This window comes from Salmo salar, chromosome 18 (genome assembly GCF_965601325.2).
Source record: "Salmo salar chromosome 18, fSalSal1, whole genome shotgun sequence".
NCBI classification, from domain to species: Eukaryota; Metazoa; Chordata; class Actinopteri; order Salmoniformes; family Salmonidae; genus Salmo; species Salmo salar.
In genome coordinates this window covers 72,449,473-72,472,739 of record NC_138308.1, presented here as the reverse complement: position 1 = coordinate 72,472,739, position 23,267 = coordinate 72,449,473, and the positions used below count along the sequence as shown (strand labels likewise).

The 23,267-nt window shown below is 41.7% G+C and overlaps 1 protein-coding gene across 4 annotated transcripts; it reads left to right on the top strand.

The window, feature by feature from the left end:
* The first annotated feature begins 285 nt into the window (after positions 1–285).
* Positions 286–21,764, top strand: LOC106577580 (uncharacterized). Of its 4 annotated transcripts, XM_014155747.3 has the most exons (9): positions 286–604; positions 957–1,159; positions 1,488–1,589; positions 1,692–1,787; positions 5,431–5,541; positions 5,748–5,868; positions 6,687–7,001; positions 9,405–9,621; positions 14,467–21,764. In XM_014155747.3, the coding sequence occupies exons 1-9, from the start codon at positions 583–585 to the stop codon at positions 14,627–14,629; spliced, it is 1,350 nt and encodes a 449-aa protein (XP_014011222.3). In that variant the 5' UTR covers positions 286–582; the 3' UTR covers positions 14,630–21,764. The 4 variants fall into 4 exon arrangements, with proteins under 4 accessions (XP_014011222.3, XP_014011220.3, XP_014011221.2 ...); XM_014155745.3 differs by lacking the exon at positions 14,467–21,764 and having other exon boundaries at positions 9,405–11,590; XM_014155746.3 differs by lacking the exons at positions 286–604; positions 957–1,159; positions 1,488–1,589; positions 14,467–21,764 and adding an exon at positions 5,095–5,152 and having other exon boundaries at positions 9,405–11,590.
* The last annotated feature ends 1,503 nt before the right edge of the window (positions 21,765–23,267 follow it).

Genomic DNA, 23,267 nt, shown 5'->3' with positions numbered 1-23,267 from the left:
CCTATTCTATATCGCCCCCTCAATAACACAGTTGTGCCCTAAGCATCTATCGACACGAACGTTTTGCTGGTGTTAAAAAAACCCCATAAATGACAAACAAATATCCACATGACCTAACTTCACACGATAAAAACGAGGCAAGAAGCTAAAGAGAGGAAGTCACGATTAACAATTGACACGTACCGCCGTTTTTCATTTGATAGGTTTCTGCCTCCCTCCAGTGGTTTACTTTAAATGATACACCTTGTTGGGGTCACTGGAGCTAATTGGAGGCTCTGCTGCATACCACGTGACTCCCATAATGCGGAAGAAATTGAGCGTGTTGAAGAAAAGCTGCAGAGACTCGTTTCAAAACATTTCTGGTTGCAGAAAAAAGTACTTGCTAGTTAAATGGTTGTGACAAGCTGAGCCTAGTAGTTCAGAAAATAGTAAAACCATATCTTAGGGAGACACATTGTTTACTAGCCAGGCCAGCTGTCGATGATGTTTTGCTGGCAATGCATAGTTAGCTAGCTAACATTTAAAATCACCCTTTGCCGCACCTGCTAGCTAATTGGAAAGTTTCCTCAAGTGAATGTGGAAATGGACCCTACAACATTTTCAGGTTTGTTGAATTGTTATGTTCATGTTTTTTTATTGTCTGTAACGTCGACAAGCCTGACCCTGCCACTCTGGTAAGCTAACGGCTGGACAAATACCAATAGTTAGCTAAAATGTGTAAGGACTGGCAGTCCAATTCTGATCTTGTTTCACTAATTGGTGTTTTGACCAATCAGATGAGCTCTGCAAAAGATCTGAAAAGATGTGGGTGGTCAAAAGATCAGAATTGGGCTGCCTGTCTAAACGCTGCCCGTGAGACTTGACACTTGCACTGTTTTTTTTTACAAAGACTCATGCCACATGAAAACAGTGGAGTGTACTAACATGAGCTGTCTAACTTCCTCCTCTGGTGACAGGTCCCCATCTCCCTCTATCCTCCCTGCGTCTCCTGGTGCCACCACTACGTCTGATGTCTGCATCCATGTGGCAAGTGGCTCAGCAGCGTAACGTGATGCAGTATGGGAAGCTGGAGGAGTTTGTGACTCTGGTGACAGAGATGGTTCCGGAGCTCCTGACGCTCAAGCAGAGGGTCCAACTCATCCTGGGACTGAGAGCGAGGGTGAGACAGGTGGAAGTGTTGAGGTTTAGGAATGGTGTACACTGTAGGGGGTCAGGAGAATAACATAAAAAAAAGTCTACCACTTAAATATGATGAAAGGGGTTACCTAGTCACTTGCACGACTGAATGTATTCAACTGAAATGTGTCTTCCGCATTTAACCTAACCCCTCTGAATCAGAGACAAGGGATGCTGACAGAAGATCGCTCTCATCACAATTTATTCAACTTCTGTTCACTCATGATCAGTTACATATTTGACTCGGTTTGTTTCCTCAGTATATAAATTGTTCAGGCAACTGTTATTAATGCATACATCTTCTGTGTCAGCTGGTTCTTGAATTGTGTCGTGGTGTGGAGTCTAACCCAGCTGGCTACAAAACCATCCAGCCCCACCTGGACAGAATCCATTCATGCACAACACATAAAGGGGTAAGTAACGTATAACACACCAGTCTGGTAATGGCAAGTCTGCTTTACCTAGTTCTCATTGTAGATGATTACAGTTGTTTTGTGTGTGATTTACATATTCAGAGCAAAGACAAAGAAGTGGAGGCCTCAAAGGATAACTTTGTGGAGCTGGTCCAAACTCTGCTAGAAGACTCGACGAAGAGGGAACATTTTTTTCAGGTGAGATATCTAACATCTTGATGTCATAAATCCCTCTTTCAAATCAAATCAAAGTTTATTTGTCACGTGCGCCGAATACAACGGGTGTAGACCTTACATTGAAATGCTTACTTACAGGCTATAACCAACAGTGCATAAACGGTATTAGGTGAACAATAGGTAAGTAAAGAAATAGTGAAAAATAACAGTAGCGAGGCTACATACAGGCACCGGTTAGTCGGGCTGATTGAGTTAGTATGTACATGAATGTATAAATCAAATCAAAGTTTGTCACGTGCGCCGAATACAACAGGTGTAGTCCTTACAGTGAAATGCTTACTTACAGAAATAAAACAACAGTAAAAAGACAGGCTATATACAGTAGCGAGGCTATAAAAGTAGTGAGGCTACATACAGACACGGGTTAGTCAGGCTGATTGAGGTAGTATGTACATGTAGATATGGTTAAAGTGACTATGCATATATGATAAACAGAGAGTAGCAGTAGCGTAAAAGAGGGGGTGGTGGGTGGCAGGACACAATGCAGATGGCTAACCGGGCTAATGTGCGGCACTGGTTGGTCGGCCCAATTGAGGTAGTATGTACATGAATGTATAGTTAGTGACTAAGCATGTATGATATCCTTAGAGTAGCAGCAGCGTAAAAGAGGGGTTGGGGGTGCACACAATGCAAATAGTTCAGGTAGCCATTTCATTACCTGTTCAGGAGTCTTATGGCTTGGGGGTAAAAACTGTTGAGAAGCCTTTTTGTCCTAGACTTGGCACTCTGGTACCGCTTGCCATGCGGTAGTAGAGAGAACAGCCTATGGCTGGGGTCTTTGACAATTTTTAGGGCCTTCTTCTGACACCGCCTGGTGTAGAGGTCCTGGATGGCAGGCAGTTTAGCCCCAGTGATGTACTGGGCCGTACGCACTACCCTCTGTGTGGAGGCCAAGCAATTGCCGTACCAGGCAGTGATGCAACCAGTCAGTATGCTCTCGATGTTGCAGCTGTAGAAACTTTTGAGGATCTCAAGACCCATGCCAAGTTTTTTTAGTTTCCTGAGGGGGAATAGGCTTTGTCGTGCCCTCTTCACGACTGTCTTGGTGTGTTTGGACCATTCTAGTTTGTTGGTGACGTGGACACCAAGGAACTTACAGCTCTCAACCTGCTCTACTACAGCCCCATCGATGAGAATGGGGCGTGCTCGGTCCTCCTTTTCCTGTAGTCAACAATCATCTCCTTAGTTTTGGTTATGTTGAGGGATAGGTTGTTATTCTGGCACCACCCGGCCAGGTCTCTGACATCCTTCCTATAGGGTGTCTCGTCGTTGTCGGTGATGAGGCCTACCACTGTTGTGTCGTCTACAAACTTAATGATGGTGTTGGAGTCGGGCCTGGCCATGCAGTCGTGGGTGAACAGGGAGTACAGGAGGGGACTGAGCACGCACCCCTGGGGGGCTCCAGGGTTGAGGATCAGCGTGGCAGAGGTGTTGCTACCTACCCTCACCACCTGGGGACTGCCCGTCAGGAAGTCCAGGATCCAGTTGCAGAGGGAGGTGTTTATCCCAGGATCCTTAGCTTAGTGATGAGCTTTGATGTTGAACGCTGAGCTGTAGTCAATGAATAGCATTCTCACATAGGTGTTCCTTTTGTCCAGGTGGGAAAGGGCAGTGTGGAGTGCAACCGAGATTGCATCATCTGTGGACCTGTTTGGGCGGTATGCAAATTGGAGTGGGTCTAGGGTTTCTGGCATAATTGTGTTGATGTTAGCCATTAACAGCCTTTCAAAGCACTTAATGGCTACGGACGTGAGTGCTACAGGTCTGTAGTAATTTAGGCAGGTTGCCTTGGTGTTCTTGGGCACAGGGACTATGGTGGTCTACTTGAACCATGTTGGTATTACAGACTCAATCAGGGACATGTTGAAAATGTCAGTGAAGACACTTGCCAGTTGGTCAGCACATGCCCGGAGCACACGTCCTGGTAAAACGTCTGGCCCCGCAGCCTTGTGAATGTTGACCTGTTTAAAGGTCTTACTCACGTTGGCTACGGAGAGCGTGATCACACAGTCATCCGGAACAGCTGATGCTCTCATGCATGCCTCAGTGTTGCTTGCCTTGAGTGAGTATAGAAGTGATTTAGCTCGTCTGGTAGGCTCGTGTCACTGGGCAGCTCGCGGCTGTGCTTCCCTTTGTAGTCTGTAATAGGTTGCAAGTCCTGCCACATAAGACGAGTGTCGGAGCCGGTGTAGTACGATTCAATCTTAGCCCTGTATTGACGCTTTGCCTGTTTGATGGTTTGTCGCAGGGCATAGCAGGAGTTCTTATAAGCTTCTGTGTTAGAGTCCCGCACCTTGAGAGCGTCAGCTCTACCCTTTAGCTCAGTGCGAATGTTGCCTGTAATCCATGGCTTCTGGTTGGGGTATGTACGTACAGTCACTGTGGGGACGACGTCCTCCATGCACTTACTGATAAAGCCAATGACTGATGTGGTGTACTCCTCAATGCCATCGGATGAATCCCGGAACATGTTCCAGTCTGTGATAGCAAAACAGTCCTGTAGTTTAGCATCTGCTTCATCTGACAACTTTTTTATAGACTGAGCTACTGGTGCTTCCTGCTATAATTTTTTTTATTGTAAGCAGTAATCAGGAGGATAGAGTTGTGGTCGGATTTACCAAACGGAGGGCAAGGGAGAGCTTTGTACATGTCTCTGTGTGTGGAGTACAGGTGATCTAGAATTTGTGTACCTCTGGTTGCACATTTAACATGTTGATAGAAATGAGGTAGAACTGATTTAAGTTTCCCAGCATTAAAGTCTCCGGCCACTGGGAGCGCCGCCTCTGGGTGAGTGGTTTCCTGTTTGCTTATTTCCTTATATAGCGGTCTTAGTGCCAGCATCCGTCTGTGGTGGTAAATAAACAGCCATGAAAAGTATAGCTGAAAACTCTCTAGGCAAGTAGTGTGGCCTGCAATTTATCACAAGATACTCTACTTCAGGCGAGCAAAATCTGGAGACTTCCTTAGATTTCGTGCACCAGCTGTTGTTTACAAATATGCACAGACCGCCCCCCCCCCCGTCTTACCAGAGTGTGCTGTTCTATCTTGCCGGTGCAGTCTGGTTGGTAGGTGATGTCTGGTTGGTAGGATATTGGTGATCGTACCTCGTCTAATTTATTGTCCAATGATTGCACGTTGGCGAGTAATATTGACGGTAACGGCAGCTTTCCCACTCGCCTTCTGCGGATCCTCACGAGGAATCCCGCCATGTGTCCTCTGTACCTGCGTCTCTTCCTCTTGCAAATAACTGGGATGTTGGCCTTGTCAGGTGTTCGGAGAATGTCCTGTGCGTCCTGCTTGAAGAAAAAATCTTGGTCTAATCCGAGGTGAGTGATCGCTGTCTTGATATCCAGAAGCTCTTTTTTTTGCCCTAAGATACGGTGGCAGAAACATTTATGTACAAAATAAGTTACAAATAACGCGAAAACTCCCCACATAATAGCACAATTGGTTAGGCGCCCGTAAAACTGCTGCCATTTATTCCAGCGCCATTTTCTGTTCAAAGGACTAGTATGACTTCATAGCAAATATTGAATAGGATTACATTTCTACATATGCCTTGGCTAAAACCACATGACTCTGCCTTTCTATCTCTGTGTTAAAGGAGGTGTTCCCTGTACAGTACAGCACTAGGTATGACACAGCACTGCAGATACTGGTGTGGCAGTTCTTTGACAGACTGGAGGAGATGCTGCCAGTGCCCAGCTTTACACAGGTACTGACTCCATCTCCATCCTATTAGATCACCTAAAACATGTTGACGTTCATTTGTACATTTGCTTAAAATGTAGGATTTATTTTAATTTTAAAGGACCCTATTCCATGAATGAATAAACAACAGGGTAGTGGCTAGGGGTCATGTGGGATTGGACTGCGCTTTTCTCTGTTCTGCAGACATACTTCTTCTTCTCTCCCTCTCAGACAGCATCCATTCTCAACCTGACCCCTACTGACCTGGAAGAGTGTCAGCAGTCTCTCTGTGATCCTGAGCATCTGAAGACACTGCTGCAGCATCATAGAAATCTGGGGCACCTAAAAAAAGGTTAGGATCCCTCAGGTGATCTATTTGAACTTGTTAACCTCTGGGTGAAATACCTGATTCTCCTGAAAGAGAATTTGGAATTATTTGGATTCTCTCTCTCTGGCAAGGTTTCCATCCAATTGGCGACAGATTTTCTTGCAAATATTCAAAAATCTGCATAAAGAAAATGTTCCCACCAGTGGTGTTTGCACCAAACTGTGTTAATGCGGATATACAAGTCAGTGCGTGATGATGCAGTGCACACACACTATACTTTAAGTTTTCATGTACCGAATAAACATCTAAAGTTCAATGTGTTTCCATCGCATTTTCAACATCACCGATAGTTTTGTCACAAATGTGCCAGCCAACAGCTTGCAGTTACAGTGCAGGTAGTCTAGTCTACATGAGAATATTATGCATAAGAGCAAGGAATATTTGTATTTGTCTAATGGCAGCTTAGCATCAACCATCTTGTCACCAGAATAAGACCCTCTATTTATTGGAAAGGAGCATCAAGCTCAGCACTGCATTTTCACCCCCCTGTGAAGTTCATTTATTTCATCTGTAGCTTAATAAACTGCATTGTTTCCCGAGTTGTAGTGGGAAGACCACACACCATATCACATGACCAAGTTCACTTCGATTTGGTTACTATATCAATATTTGTGCATAAAGATGTTTCTCCCCTAATACATTTTTGTGCACCAAAAACTCCCACCATGTCAAACGAACAAATTATCTATGTGCATTCATAAAAACGAGCTGTCTTGATTTTACATTTTATATACGGTATGACTTGCATAAAAACTGTGGATGTAAACGTGGTTCTCTTCCAGATTTTTTGTTCTATGACTCTGATAACATCCTGTCCACGTTGTCCTTCCTCGCTCCCTCACTGAAGTCTAAACATACCAAAAGAGGCATAGAAGAAGGCACGGTGAAGAACGAGAGCGATGTGAGGAGAAAGGGAGAGAAAGAAGAGGCTGAAGGTCCGAAAGAACAGGAGAGTGGTGAGGGACAGCAAGAAGTCAGTGGGGAGGACCAAGACGCCAGTGAGGGAAGTGATGAGGGCGCTGAAAGACTGGTGGAGGCTGGGGAATCCTCTGGGAACTCTGGGCAGCAGAAACAGCCATCATTAGTGGCCATCAATGGTAAGGAAATTCAGGGCGGAATACATTGCATACATCCATACACTGTCTAATTGAGTTGGTGAAGTTGATTACTTTGTCCAGTAGTAGAGTGGGGTCAGTAGTAGGGCTGTTGCGGTGACCGTATTACCGGCGGTCACGAGTCATGAAGGCAGTCAAATTCCACGTGACCGCTTAGTCACGGTAATTAGGCTTCTCCAAGCTCTGATGCTGCTCCTGGTCATTAGTAGCCTACTAAACTTGCTAACTGCCTGGTACTCAGCACTCTTTTGGCCCTCTAATCACCCTGACATCAATGCAAATGTAATCGAAAATCTAATCAAACACTTCATGAGCTCATGTTGCGCAACATTTCTATAGGCTATGTAATTGCTCAAGAAAATAGAGTGATGGCCTCTACTAAAAAGAGGATCCCATCAGCTCTCTATAGGCTAGGCCTACTATTTTTATTTCTCCACTTTCCTAATATTAAGCAAATTGCATATATTTACAACAGGAGTATAGCCTACCTGGCTGGGATGAAAATGAACCACGCGGAAAGCGTCCACCATTCGCTATTTAAGTGCATAGATGACGTGCTTTTTCGATACAGGTGCATGATAATGGTCCATTCTAAATCAAAACAAATTTCACACGTATATGTAAAGACAAGATTAAATCAAGAATATTCTGATGGGTGACAATATTAGCCTATCACTTGATGAATGAATGATGCCCAGCATAAGATGCCCAGCATTTTTTTTTTGCGACTTTTTCGAATCATACTTGTACACTTCATGTAGCCTAGCACATATGCCTATATGTTTTAATAAGGTTTGTATCACAACTAAAGTGGCCAAATAACTTCAAATTAAGCACATTAATCCGCTTTACAAGGGGTGTAGAGCCTAACTGGCATACATAAGCAGCACGTGCGTTTCAAATTTGGGGAAGATAATTTTCACCATTTTAAAAATGCATTTTTATAATAAAAGCATGCATAATTGCATTTGCGGTCACTTTTGATAATGGTGTTTTCCTGCTAATGCAACATTCGCGCTTATAGCGTACTACCATGTGCGCATTGCTGCGCTTATAATGTGAAGGAATATCCTAATAGTTTATCAACATTTTAAGCTAAACGTTCTGATCTGTTGCGTCAGCCACATAGCGTAAAAACATTTGATGCTAGTGGTTGTATTAATTTGAAGTCTATCGCATCCCACCACAGTCTATGTTTGCAATATTTATTTCTCGCACAGAATAGGTTGACTTTTGTACTGTGGGGGATAGTAGATTGACATAGGCTAGTACTTTTGCTGTTTGTTAGGCCTACTCGTCTTGATGGCTGACAAAGTAAATATCTTCAATATGCACCTCGGAATTGGATCAGGACGCGCGCACTTGTGTCCCCGGTGTGTCTGTCTTCACTTGTAGCCTGTGAGAAAGACCTGATCACGTGATGGAGAGCCATGTGAGAGAGGTGATTCAGAGTGCTCCGCACTCTGAGAGAAGGGCACAATGGCCACTGGCCACAAAAGGCATAGATTGTTTTAGGGTGCATTACGGCCACACAAAGGGGATGCCACTGAAATTAGAGGCATTTAAGTGCTTGTCAAATTGTGAATGAGATACTGATCAAGTGTGTACAGCCTGTGCCAAAAACAAAGCAGAGCTCATGCCTTTCAAGCAACTTTTTTTCAAGTCATCATTAGACGCATCATGCAGCCTTACAATGTATTACAAATCTAAACATATAGCCCAATGTTTGTAGAACTAAAGCTACATTAACTTGAAATGAAGCATATGGAGTACCCATTTCTTTGTTGACCTCTCAACACAGAATAGTTGCATGTGCGCACTCCCTGAAATCGTTTGCAGAAAACATCCTTTCTATTTTATTCAGCTTTGTTCAATTGTATTCTTTATACTATAAAATAATGCCACGGAATTCTAAGCAAATCTTGTCTGCTAAATTAACTAGTGTAGCCCACTGCCATATGGCTTAGCCATATCAGGGCCCAACTTAAGGACAACTCAGTATGCTATTCTGTTCTTCTGAAATAGACTACATTTTCTTCATATCATGTTTCTTTAGACCTGTCTAAAATAAATAATGGATTTATTGTGAAGGTGTAGGCTATATTACATGGATTAATTAGACTTTATTTACTTGACAATCATCGGCTGATAATTTTGTGACCGCCACAGCCCTAGTTGGTAGTCACTTTTATTTTAGAAATGTCTTAATGCACAGCTCCACTAGTTTTGAGCTATTTAGTGCACAGATTCTATAATTGCACAGATTTCTGCATTAATAAAGTCTAAATCTTTATATTATCGCCTCATCGGCTAGTGACAACAATCTACAATGGAACTTTGAACTAAACAGCCCTTATTTCACTCTCCTGTGTTTTGTACCTGCAGGACAAGCTAAAGCCAAGCCCCCCCAGTCCCAGGGCTTTTCCTGCACACAGTGCCAGTTCTCCAACAGGAGATGGCTCACACTTCAGGAGCACATCAAGAAGAACCATCCAAAGGAGGACAGTGGGATCCTGGGCTCTGGAGAAGCTGGAGCTGAGAACAACGTCCTGCCTGTCAGTGAGACAGAAAGTTCCTCAGCCAAGAAGGCCAGGAAGAACAGGTACATCTGCTCCCAGTGTGGGAAGGGTCACAAATGTTCATATGAACTGAGACGACACGAAACCGTTCACTCTGAGGTGAAGCCCTTCCATTGTGACCAGTGTGAGAAGAGATACAAAACAAAGGTGGCTCTAAAACAGCACCATCGAGTTCACACTGGAGAAAGGCCGTATGTTTGCTCACATTGTGGCAGAGGCTTTAGGTCTGCAGGAACTTTACAATCACATGTACGCACACACACCGGGGAGCGACCTTTTGTCTGTTCTATATGTGGGAAGGGATTTATTCAACATCAAATACTGATAGGTCACCTCCGGTGGCATAGAGGGGAGAAACCGTACTTATGTACCGTTTGTGGAAAGAGTTTTAGTACTTCAGGTGCCTTGTTGGTACACTCACGAACACACACAGATGAACGCCCCAAAAGCTGTGAGCATTGTGGGAAGAGGTTTAGAAGATGTTACGATCTCACAATACATCGGCGGATCCACACTGGTGAGCGGCCGTTCTCCTGCACACAGTGCGACAAATGCTTCACGTCCCACAGCGACCTTAGCAGACACATGCGAATTCATACAGGAGAGAAACCTTACCAGTGTAAAATGTGCGATAGGAGATTCACTGAAAGCGGCAACCTGAAAGTACACCAGCGAGTTCATCGGGGAACAGCCACAAATGTACGGGTTTCAGTGTGTAATATCAGTACGGCCCACCACAAGTCACCAAGTGTGGCAAGAAAGAAGGAAAGAAAGAAATACAATGTTCCACCACTTGTTGTTGGACATGAGTTGCCGTAGCCACAGTGTGTTTATTTTTTTATTGAACATTTTTTTAAATGTCACCTTTTTATTTAACTAGGTAAGTCAGTTAAGAACAAATTCTTATTTACAATGACGGCCTACACCCTATGGGACTCCCAATCACGGCCGGTTGTGTTAGCACTGAGATGCAGTGTCTTAGACCACTGCGCCACTCGGGAGCCCAGAGGGGAGAAACTATGTTCATGTTCTAAGAACACACATTATATTGGAACTTTATGATTCCCGGGCCATTATTTTTATTTTAGAATAAGTTGACTTGCATTGTAATAACTTATTTCTCGTAGTAGCAAGATAATTGGCTATTTTGTGATGGCGAGGCATTTAATGACAGCGTAATATGATTATTTTAATAATGAGATAATTGGTTACTTTGTTTCTCTAAGTGGTTTCTCTAGCTTTTCAACACCATATATTAGGTAATCTCACAAACATATTCACTATCCTGCCTACTAACAGTCACTGAAATCAGTCAGGGAAGGTCAAACAGTTCACAACAGATTCATACAGGGGTACTGTTTTTGCGAAATTAGACAGCATGGTAATATATCACATTTGCAGTGCGGCCCTCTGAACCTCAGCGAAGACAGAATGTGGCCCCTGAAGAAAATGAGTTTGAGACACCTGGTCTTGAGGGACATTGAGATCTGTACAGGACTATGGTGGTGGTGATCGGTAGATCCATAGTTTGTGACTATGGTGACTTGGCTAAACCAGTGGTTCCCAAACGGCACTAGTGTGCCTTTTTTAGGAGCTCTCTGATGTGCCGTTAAAGTTCTGGTAATCTTGATTTAATTTTTTTTTTTTTTTTTAAGTAACACTCACTTGTAAACAACCTGTGGAATGCAAATGGAATTTTGACTTGGGAGCACTAGTGCTGGTCAGATAATACATTAAATGGCACATGGTTACATCTGTATCATTGTTTCAAGTCCAGTGCATTCAGGCTGTTACAATTGTATAATTTGAGGGTTGCGCATCATGAGCAAAGTCAATCATTTTTACTTCATTTGTATCATTGAACAAATACCATGTCACTTTTTTTAAAGAACAAGCTAACTACTGACTTGCAGCATGCATCTAGGGAAGGGCACTCAACTTGTACTGCACTAACTCAGATGACTGATTGGTTAAAATAAATGGATAATAAGATGCTAGTTGGAGCTGTATTGTTAGATTTCAGTGCAGCCTTTTATTGATCATAATTGTTTTTGAAAAAATTCACTTATGGCTTTACATCACCTGCTATCACGTGGTTGGAGAGTTACTTATATATCCATTAGAACTCAAGAGTGTTCTTTAGTGGAAGCTTCTCTATCAGATATGTACAGTGGAGTATCCCTCAGGGCAGTTGCCTTGGGCTGTTACTCTTCTCTATTTTTTACAAGAAACTACAATTATTATGCATGCTGATGATTGCACACTCTACACATCAGCACTTAGTCAGTGAGCTCACTAAGACTCTTACATGCTGACCAAACCGCACGCAAGTTGATTTTGTTCACCCACACCAGACGCGATCAGGACACGCAGGTTGAAATATCAAAACAAACTCTGAACCAATTATATTAGTTTGGGGACAGGTCAAAAAGCATTAAACGTGTATAGCAATTTAGCTAGCTAGCTTGCTGTTGCTAGCTAATTTGTCCTGGGATATAAACATTGGGTTGTTATTTTACCTGAAATGCACAAGGTCCTGTACTCCGACAATTCATCCGTAGATAATACGTTTGGAGCTGTGCTTTGGGTCATTGTCCTTTTGTAGGAGGAACTTGCCTCCAATTAAGCGCTGTCCACAGGGTATGGCATGGTGTTGCGAAATGGAGTGATGGCCTTCAAGATCCCTTTTACCCTGTACAAATCTCCCGCTTTACCACCACCAAAGCACCTCCAGACCATCACATTGCCTCCACCATGCTTGACAGATGGTGTCGAGCACTCCTCCAGCATCTTTTTTTCCTTTTTTTTTCTGCGTCTCACGAATGTTCTTCTTTGTGATCCGAATACCTCAAACTTAGATTAGTCTGTCCATAACTTTTTTCCAATCTTCCTCTATCCAGTGTCTGTTCTTTTGCCCATCTTAATCTTTTGTTTTTATTGGCAAGTCTGAGATGGCTTTTTCTTTGTAACTCTGCCTAGAAGGCCAGCATCCTGGAGTCGCCTCCTCACAGTTGACGTTGAGACTGGTGTTTTGCGGGTACTATTTAATGAAGCTGCCAGTTGAGGACTTCTGAGGTGTCTATTTCTCAAACTAGACACACTAATGTACTTGTCCTCTTGTTCAGTTGTGCACCGGGGCCTCCCAATCTTCTTTCTATTCTGGTTAGAGCCAGTTTGCTCTGTTCTGTGAAGGGAGTAGTACACAGCGTTGTACGAGATCTTCAGTTTCTTGGCAATTTCTCACATGGAATAGCCTTAATTTCTCAGAACAAGAATAGACTGGGGAGTTTCAGAAGAAAGGGCTTTGTTTCTGGCCATTTTGAGCCTGTAATCGAACCCACAAATGCTGATCCTCCAGATACTCAACTAGTCCAAAGAAGGGCAGTTTTATTGCATCTAATCAGCACAACAGTTTTCAGCTGTGCTAACATAATTGCAAAAGGGTTTTCTTATGATCAATTAGCCTTTTTAAAATGGTGTAACTTGGATTATCTAACACAACATGCCAATGGAATACAGGAGTGATGGTTGCTGATAATGGGCCTCTGTACGCCAATGTAGATATTCCATTAAAAATCTGCCGTTTCCAGCTACAATAGTCATTTACAACAATAACAATGTCTACACTGTATTTCTGATCAATTTGATATTTTAATAGACAAAAAAATTAGCTTTTCTCAAAAACAAGGACGTTTCTAAGTGACGCCAAACTTTTGAACAGTAGTATATGTGTACATTTATTTTGCAATGCGAGCGGTGGGGTCAGCATGTTAGCAAGGAGTTACAGTCAGTGTCAGAATGGGACATTAACAAACTGGTCTTAAATACATCTAAACCAAAAGCATTCTCTTAGCCCTAAACCTCATCTGGAGTTGTGCATAAAGGGTGTGACCATTTAACAAGTTGAGCTGTACTCCTAGGGGTAACATTGGATGGTCAGTTATCATGGTCAAGTCATATTGACAATGTTGTGAAGATGTTTTGTGTTTTTGAGACAAACTGTACTAGTTGTTCAGGCTCTGATCTTGTCCCATCTTGATTACTGTCTGTTAATATGGTCATGTGCAGCAAAGAAAGGCCTAGCAAAGCTGCAGCTGGCGCAAAGCAGCACGCCTTGCCCTTAACTGCACACACAGAACTAACATCAACAACATGCATGATAGTCAGTTTCTTAAAAAGACTAGAAATAATCTTCTAGTCTTTTTAAGAAACATTTGTGTTAAATGCCTAACCACTTTGTATAATCTATTTGCGTACATTTCAGACATACATACGCCACTATTGGTTTCTTCACTGTACCCAACCAAAAACAATTTCAATGCGTTGCTCAGTTGTTTAGAGTCATGTCATCATGGAATGCTCTGCCACCAGAGGTTAGTCTAGCAAAAAGCATGTTTTTAGCTTTAAAAAACAAACATCTTGTATTACAGCGCCTCTCCTCCTTTCTAAAAATCTAATTGAACTGTACTGTATATGTGAATATGTACACTGAACAAAAGGATAAACACATGTAAAGCGTTGGTCCCATGTTTCAAAGCCGTAATAAAAAAAAATCCCAGAAATGTTCTATATCCACAAAAAGCTTATTTCTGTTTTTTGGCCCAGATTTGTTTACGTCCCTGTTAGTGAGCATTTCTCCTTTGCCAAGATAATCAATCCACCTGACAGGTGTGGCATATCAAGAAGCTGATTAAACTGTTATTTACACAGGTGTACCTTGTGCTCGTGACAATATAAGGCCACTTTAAAATGTGCAGTTTTGTTACACAACACAATGTCTCATGTTTTGAGGGCATGCTGACTGCAGTAATGTCCCCCAGAGCTGTTTCCAGAGAATTTAATGTTCATTTCGCTTCTGCCGCCTCCAGTCTTTTTAGAGAATTTGGCAGTACATCCAACCACCCTAACAACCGCAGGCTACGTGTCACCACGCCAGCCGAGGACTTTCACATCCGGCTTCTTCACCTGCGGGATCATCTGAGACCAAACACCCGGACAGCTGATGATACTGAGGAGTATTTATGTCTGTAATAAAGCCCTTTTCGTGGGGAAAAACTCGTTTGGATTGGCTGGGCCTGTTCCCCAGTTGGTGAGCCTTGCTCCCAAGTGGATGTACCTATGCCACCCATGGCTACGCCCCTGCCCAGTTACGTGAGAAACATAAATTAGGGCCTAATTAATTAATTTAAATTGACTGATTTCCTTGTGTACTATAACTCAGTAAAATTTGATTGTTGCATGTTGTGTTTATATTTTTGTTGTGTGTGTGTGTATATAATTAGTGTAAATATATATACTAGTGTAATTATTTTTCTATAACTTTTTTGTAAAAGCTTATTTTCTTGTCTACTACTGTTCAGTACTTTGTCATGTATTTTAACGTTTTATGTAGAACCCAGGAAGAGTAGCTGCTGCATGTGCAGTAGCTAATAGAGATTCTCATAAACCAAACTAAACTTTGTCTGAAAACCAGCACAGGTAAATCTGATTAGGTTTGCTTAACGTTATTTATAATAAGGATTACATGGAGAAAATCGGACCTCTGAAATTAAAATGAATGGCCCTCGCAAAATATGTTACCTAAACCTAACTGAACGCTTGGAAGAAAAAAAAAAAGAAAAAAGTGACCCTCCCTATATCCCAAGTAGATAGCAGAGGATGCAGAGAACGTATCCTCAATTATTGGACCGACCAGAAGCTTAGATATGCAGTTTAAGAAATTGTTCTTCGTCATGTAAGCGTTTCATGGCAATGCAGGAAATTTGATCACTACGGGTGTAATGTATTTCTGGCCACTGGATGGTTTTGTGGCGTTGTTTCACTCCCTATGGGCCACTGTAGAAAGGATACTTTCAGCACCTATCGAACAATGAGACAGATTTTTCACCGGGTGTTTTCAAGTGTGACGTATCTGGATGGCGTTTCCACTCACTACCAAATAAGGTGCTTAGTGACCGGCAGTGGGAGACGATGGATTTTGGCCAACATGCGTTCTCATCGATGAAACATTTTATTTCAAGTTTTCTGTACCCAAAACCAGAATCTGTTACGAACAGAGTGTTTTATGTTTTGTAGATTTTACCCAAGTTAAAATAAATTGAATTGTTTAGGAGTGCAAGGGCGTATTGAGTTTGCACACTAGCATTTTAAAGAAGGCGATCCCTAACTTAAATATGCTAAAACATGCTTGAACGCGCCAATAGGATCTCACTAGCTCGTGCTTAGCTCTGCCCCTTCCTTGATTTGTTCTGCCTACTTTGACTGATTTGTTCCAATTTCAAATGACACAGGCTGTGGTCGATCTTGGTTTAGTTAGAAAAATATTTGCTTTCAGTCTCTATTTATAGTATAGCTACCTCACGGAGTGAACAACCATCACTGTTGACATAGATCACAGTTATTTAACGTTATTACAGACAGATCTGGCATTTCTCCATCTGGAAATTACAACTTACAACTGCAAGTATTTTCATTTATGTCCAAGAGATGGCTAGCTACAAAGCTACTGTAACAGGCTAGCTAACTTTAGCTGGCTCTAGTCTAGATCAATTCGCCAGCGGCAGAGCAGCACTCGCTAACAAGAAAGGTAAGTCACTTGCTTTAATCATCTCTGAAGTTGTTTGGCATGCGACCACACTAGCTCCATATATTTATCTAAAATATTTTATGAAATGGGTTGTTTCTTTAACTAGCTTAGTAGACTACAGACTATAACCTTGCTATCGCGTTAACGTACACCTTTAGGGAATGCCCACAATGCAGCTGTGGTGGTGCCACTTGTTAAGCTATCTATCTGCTTTAAAGAGTGAAAGTACTCGAGCCTTTATCCATGGCTGCTGGTCTCAGTCCCATGAAAAAGTGATGTTGACTTAAATGGATCAACCAGGTAATTAAAGCTAAAATGTTCTCTGCACTCACTAGATATTTTTATTTAACTAGGCAAGTCAGTTAAGAACAAATTCTTATTTACAATGAAGGCCTACCCTGGCCAAATCTGGATGACGCTGGGCCAATTGTGCGACGCCTTATGGGACTCTCAATCACAGCTGGATGTGATACATCCTTGTTTCGAACCAGGGACTGCAGTGCCTTAGGCCACTTGGAGATACGTGTGGTTCATTGGCAGATTTTCAATAGAAGCTAGACAAAGATGGTATCAGCAATTCTCAATCGGATGAGACAAGCCTAGTCTCCTTAATTTACAGATCTTACTTAGATTGAGAATTATTTGAATATTATTGCTCATGGTGTAACTGTGCTGTTTATGAACCCACAGCAAGCCAAATGCTGCTACCATTGCTGTGGGTGAAGTAAAAACAACGGTGGTAAATCTCATTCAAATTCATGAAGTCAATAATTTGCTAGTAACAGATGATGTCATAATACGAACAATCTCTGAAACTCACTTAGATAATACCTTTGATGATACAGTGGTAGCAATACAAGGTTATAAGATCTACAGAAAATACAGAAATGCCAAAGGTGGAGGTGTGGCTGTTTATATTCAGAACCACATTCCTGTAAAGCTTAGAGAGGATCTCATGTTAAATACTGTTGAAGTAATATGACTACAACATGTATTGATCATATCTCTACTAGTGCTACAGAAATTTGTTTGAAAGCAGTATCCAAATCTATTGGATGTAGTGATCACAATATAGTAGCCATATCTAAGAAAACCAAAGTTCCAAGGGCTGGGCCTCATATTGTGTATAATAGGTCATAGACAACGTTTTGTAGTGATTCCTATGTTGTTGATGTGAAGAATATTTGTTGGTCCGTGGTGTGTAATGACGAGCAACCAGATGCTGTACTTGACACATTTAGGAAATGGCTTTTCCTAGTTAATAATATGCATGCACCCATTAAGAAAACGACTAAAAACTGTAAAATCCCCATGGATTGATGAGGAATTGAAAAATTGTATGGTTGAGAGGGATGAGGCAAAAGAGATGGTAAATAGGTCTGGCTATACAACCGATTGGCAAACGTACTGCAAATTGAGAAATTATGTGACCAAACTGAATAAAAAGAAGAAACTACATCATGAAACAAAGATAAATGACAAAGAATGATAGTAAAAAGCTTTGGAGCACCTTAAATGAAAATTTGGGCAAAAAGGCAAACTCTGCTCCATCATTCATTGAATCAGATGGCTACTTCATCACAAAACCCATTGATGTTGCCAACTACTTTAATGATTTTTTTAATTGGCAAGATTAGCGAACTTAAGCATGACATGACAGCAACAAACGCCGACACTACACATCCAAGTATATCTGACCAAATTATTAAAGACAAGCATTGTAATTTTGAATTCTGTAAAGTATGGAAGGTGAAAAAATTGTCTATCACCAATGACAAGCCACCAGGGTCTGACAACTTGGATGGAAAATTACTGAGGATAATAGTGGACGATGTTGTCACTCCTATTTGCCATGTCTTCAATTTAAGCCTACTAAAAAGTGTGTGCCTACTGATTCTGATGGCATCATTTATATGAAAATAAATTGATAAATGACTCATTTAAGAAATTTTATGCAAATCTTTATGCCTCAGAACTGCCAAATGACGCACCCAAGTTAATGGAGAACGTCTTTTCTAAGATTGAGCTCCCTACTATCTCCAAAGAACAGAGGTCTCTCCTTAATGCCCCTATTACTGAGGAAGAGATAATGTCCGCAATTAAGAATCTGCAAAATGGTAAGGCCCCAGGGTTTTGTAGTGAGTTCTATAAAGAGTTCCATGGCCTGATCCTTGAGCCATTGCGTGATATGTTTAACCACTCATTTTCAAATGACCAGCTCCCCCAAATGCTGCGAGAAGCCAACATATCACTTATTCTCAAAAAGGGAAAATGTCCGGAGTCTTGTTCCTCGTACAGACCAATTTCCCTTCTGAATGTGGATAGAAAATTGCTTTCTAAAATTCTAGCCACAAGATTAGAGGACTCACTGCCACTAATTGTGAAAGGAGACCAAACTGGCTTCATTAAGGGACGTAGGTCATGTAACAATGTCAGACGGCTTCTTAATGTAATTGAAGTCTGCCAACGAAGTGCTATGGATGGTCTTGTGCTCTCCCTAGATGCTGAGAAAGCATTTGATCGTGTGGAGTGGTCTTACCTATTCTTTGCTCTAAATATATTTGGTCTGGGGACAACTTTATAAAATGGGTGAAAGTTTTATATGATGATCCTCAGGCTGCTGTCCTTACTAATGGACTACGGTCAAACAGCTTCTCTACACAGAGGTACCAGACAGGGCTGTCCTTTGTCCCCCCTCCTATTTGCACTCGTTATGGAACCACTGGCCGAGGCCATCAGGGTAACGCCTGCTATACAGGGGCTGCTCATTGGTGATGTTCACCATAAAATAAGCTTGTATGCTGATGATGTCCTGATATTCATTTCTAATCCCGAGACTTCAATCACATCTCTTATTAATATTATTGAGTTATTCAGCGAATTCTCAGGCTACAAGATTAACCTAACTAAATCAGAGGCTATGCCACTTGGTAACCTTAACTCTGTACCTAATACTTCTCCCCCCTTCCCTTTTAAATGGTCTCCCTCAGGTTTTGCGTATCTGGGTATATTTGTAACTCCTAAATTCCAACAAATGTACAAAGCCAATTTTGTTCCCTTGTTTGATACGATAAGACAGGATCTGGAGCGCTGGAACTCTCTTCCGATTTCATGGTTGGGTAGAATATCCCTCTTGAAAATGAAAATTTTACCTAGGCTACTTTACCCAATCCAAATGATCCCAGTATTACTCTCCAATAAGGTAATAAAGGATGTAAATGGATGGCTAAGTTCCTTTTATATGGAGTAAACGCAAGCCAAGACTTAAGATGGCAATATTGCAGCTGCCAAGTTCTATGGGTGGCTTGGATCTGCCCAATATCAGGTTCTATCAGTGGTGTGCCCACCTATGTTATATTTCAGACTGGATCACAAACGATGACTCCTCTATTTGGTTAGACATTGAGACTTCTCTTTCAAAATACCCTTTACAGGATCTTTTGTTTTTCACAAGTTTCAAGTCTGTAAAAGATCACTGTAACAACCCCATTACACTTAACACACTCAAAGTATGGAAGTCAGTTCAACGTTTCCTGGGAAGGTCCAAACTAACCTCTGCTCTTACCCCAATTCTTAACAACCCAGATTTTGCCCCAGGATTGCTGGATGCTGGCTTTAACGTTTGGCTTAATAAGGGCATACGCAGACTAAATGACTTATTTGCGGATAAGATTTTATTGTCATTTGAGCAGATGGTCAAGAAATATCAACTCCCAAAGCAGGACTTTTTCCGTTTCCTACAAGTAAGACATTATATTCTGAAGAGCACCACCTTAATTGGCAACCCTGATATGTCTGTCATTGAAAGAATGCTTTTTTTCCCACAAAGGAAAATGTCTGTAAGTCTGTTTTATGATACTTTAAGGTCCTTTTCCGCTGTCGACACACAGAGGGTGAAACAAGTGTGGGAGAAAGAACTGTCTGTTACTATTGACGAAGAGATGTGGGAGGACATTTGGAAATATGCAAAAACAATATCTATATGTAATCGTACTAGAGCAATTCAATTAAGAATAATACACAGATTGCATATATCCCCAAATCGCAGACATGCTTTTAGCCCCTCTTCCTCCTCTCCTCAGTGTCTTAAATGTAAAACTGATACAGGCACCCTAACACATTATTTATGGTCATGTACCAAAATACAAAGATATTGGTCTGGTGTTCTGCAAGAAATGGAAAAGATCCTAGGGGTCGATCTAGAATTGGACCCAGTCTCTCTACTGTTAGGTCTCCCTAGTAGGCATGTAACTTCTGTGGGTAAGAGGAGGCTTTACAACATCCTCACCTTCGCAGCGAGGAAAAACATACTTTTACAGTGGATTAGTGATAAGGTTCCCTCTATTAAAGATTGGCATAAGATACTATTTGAATGGGTGCCGCTGGAATATCTGACATGTACATTGCATTCTAAGACAGATCAGTTCTACAAAGTATGGGAACCTTACCTAAATTACCTAGAACCTGAAGTATCAGCTATTATGCTGCAGGGATTCTCTTAGAATGGTGATCTATGTATTTCAGAATTACACTGTACGGTCCATGTGGGGAACCCAACTTCTTGGTTTAAACTGAGCTTTTTTTATTTTTTTTTATTTTTTATTTCTGTTTATGTTTGTTTAAAATGTATGTATTGAGAGACGCAATGAGGGGGATGGGGTGAGAGAAGCGCTGAGCGGGGAGAGGAAAATGGTGTGTGTGTACATGCGTGCATACATACGGATATGTGTAAGTGAGTGCTGTTTTTTTTTGCCTTGTCTTTGTTGTTGTATCTCTTAATATGGGTGAAAATTGTGAAACTCCAATAAAAATACTGTTACAAAAAAAAAAGTGTGTGCCCTCAGGCCTGGAGGAAAGCAAAAGTTATTCCCCTATCTAAGAATAGTAAATCCTCCTTAACTGGCTCAAATAGCCGATCAATCAGCCTGTTACCAACCCTTAGTAAACTTTAGGAAAAAATGGTGTTTGACCAGATACAATACTATTTTACGGTAAACAAATTGACAACAGACTTTCAGCACGCGTATATGCAAGGACATTCAACAAGCACAGCACTTACACAAATCATTGGCTGAGAGAAATTCATGATAAAAAGATTGTGGGGGCTGTTTTGTTAGACTTCAGTGTGGCTTTTGACATTATAGAGCATAGTCTGTTGCTGGAAAAACGCAAGTGTTATGGCTTTACACCCTCTGCTATATTGTGGATAAAGAGTTACCTGTCTAACAGAACACAGAGGCTGTTCTTTAATGGAAGCCTCTCCAACAGATTTCCCCAGGGCAGCTGTCTAGGCCAATTACTTTTTTCAATCTTTACTAATGACATGCCACTGGCTTTGAGTAAAGCCAGCCTGTCCATTTATGCGGATGACTCAACACTATACATGTCAGCTACCACAGTGACTGAAATGACAGCAACACTTAAAGAGGTGAAGTTAGTTTCAGAATGGGTGGCAAGGAATAAGTTAGTCCTAAATATTTCAAAAACTCAAAGCATTGTATTTGGGACAAATCATTCACTAAACCTCCTCAACTAAATCTTGTAATTAATAATGTGGAAATTGAGCAAGTTGAGGAGACTTGGAGTAACCCTGAATTGTAAACTGTCATGGTTAAAACATATTGATAGAACAGTAGCTAGGATGTGGAGAAGTCTGTCTATAGAAAAGCGCTGCTCTGCATTCTTAACAGCACTATCAACAAGGCAAGTCCTGTTAAGTCATGTGGTCAGGTGCCACAAAGAGGGACTTAGGAAAATGTACACAGAGAGCTAACATTAATGATATGCATGTAAATCTCTCCTGGCTCAAAGTGGAGGAGAGATTGACTTCATCACTACTTGTATTCTTGAGAGGTATTGACATGTTGAATGCACCGAGCTGTCTGTCTAAACTACTGGCACACGGCTCGGACACCCATACATACCCCACAAGACATGCAACCAGAGGTCTCTTCACAGTCCCCAAGTCCAGAACAGACTATGGGAGGCGCACAGTACTACATAGAGCCATGACTACATGGAACTCTATTCCACATCAAGTAACTCATGCCAGCAGTAAAATTTGATTTAAAAAAAACATTAAAAATATACCTAATGGAACAGCAGGAAATGTGAAGCAACAGACACATGCGTACAAACACATGATAACATACGCACTATACACACACGTACACATGGATTTTGTGTTATAAGTGGTAGTAGAGGCGAGGCCTGAGGGAACACAATATGTTGTGAAGTATTGTTGCAGGTTCAAGGGTCTGAGGTTTCCACGTCACCAAGTTCAATAACCAAACACGCACAAGGAGCACAACTAGAATGCAAATGGGGAGTTTATTAGGGAGTTTTGCACACTGGGGAATAGTGGGGGGGTCATTCACCAACCATTTCACAATCCATTCTCGTTGTCCATTCTGTTCTCCAGGGGTAATCCTAAAATTCATGCCCTCAAAAAAACTGGTTCGGTACACAATGGGGGTAATCAGACAGTCCAGGTCACAATGGGTAATCACACAGACTTCTCACTCTTCATAACACAGACTTCTCACTCTTCATAACACAGACTTCTCACTCTTCATAACACAGACTTCTCACTCTTCATAACACAGACTTCTCACTCTTCATAACACAGACTACCCCTTTGTGCAGGCCGCTTCCTCTTTTATCCCCAAGTACTCCCTGGCTTAATGAATCACAGGCTCGCCTCGTTGGGGCAGGAAGTCCATATAAGGCTCAGGGTGGAGCCAGCAGGCTGCAAGATATCTCCCTTCAATAACCACTCCCCTCACCTCTCCCTGCCACAATATGTTCTGAATGTATTGTAATGTTTTTAAAATGTATAACTGCCGTAAATTTGCTAGACCCCAGGAAGAGTAGCTTCTGCCTTGGCAGCAGCTAATGGGGATCCTTAATAAATACAAATGTCTGCTTTTCTTCCCTATCTACCAATAGGTGCCCTTCTTTGTGAGGCATTGGAAAACCTCTCTGTTCTTTGTGGTTGAATCTGTGTTTGAAATTCACTGCTTGACTGAGGGACTTTAGAGATAAGTGTATGTGTGGGGTACAGAGATGAGGTAGTTATTTAAA

Bases quoted from the DNA above. Each gene is read 5' to 3' on its own strand.
- LOC106577580 (XM_014155745.3), top strand. From the start codon at position 583: ATGGACCCTACAACATTTTCAG. The intron at 1,788-5,430 runs GTGAGATATCTA...TCTGTGTTAAAG, and splicing joins AGAGGGAACATTTTTTTCAG to GAGGTGTTCCCTGTACAGTA. The intron at 5,542-5,747 runs GTACTGACTCCA...TCTCCCTCTCAG, and splicing joins CAGTGCCCAGCTTTACACAG to ACAGCATCCATTCTCAACCT.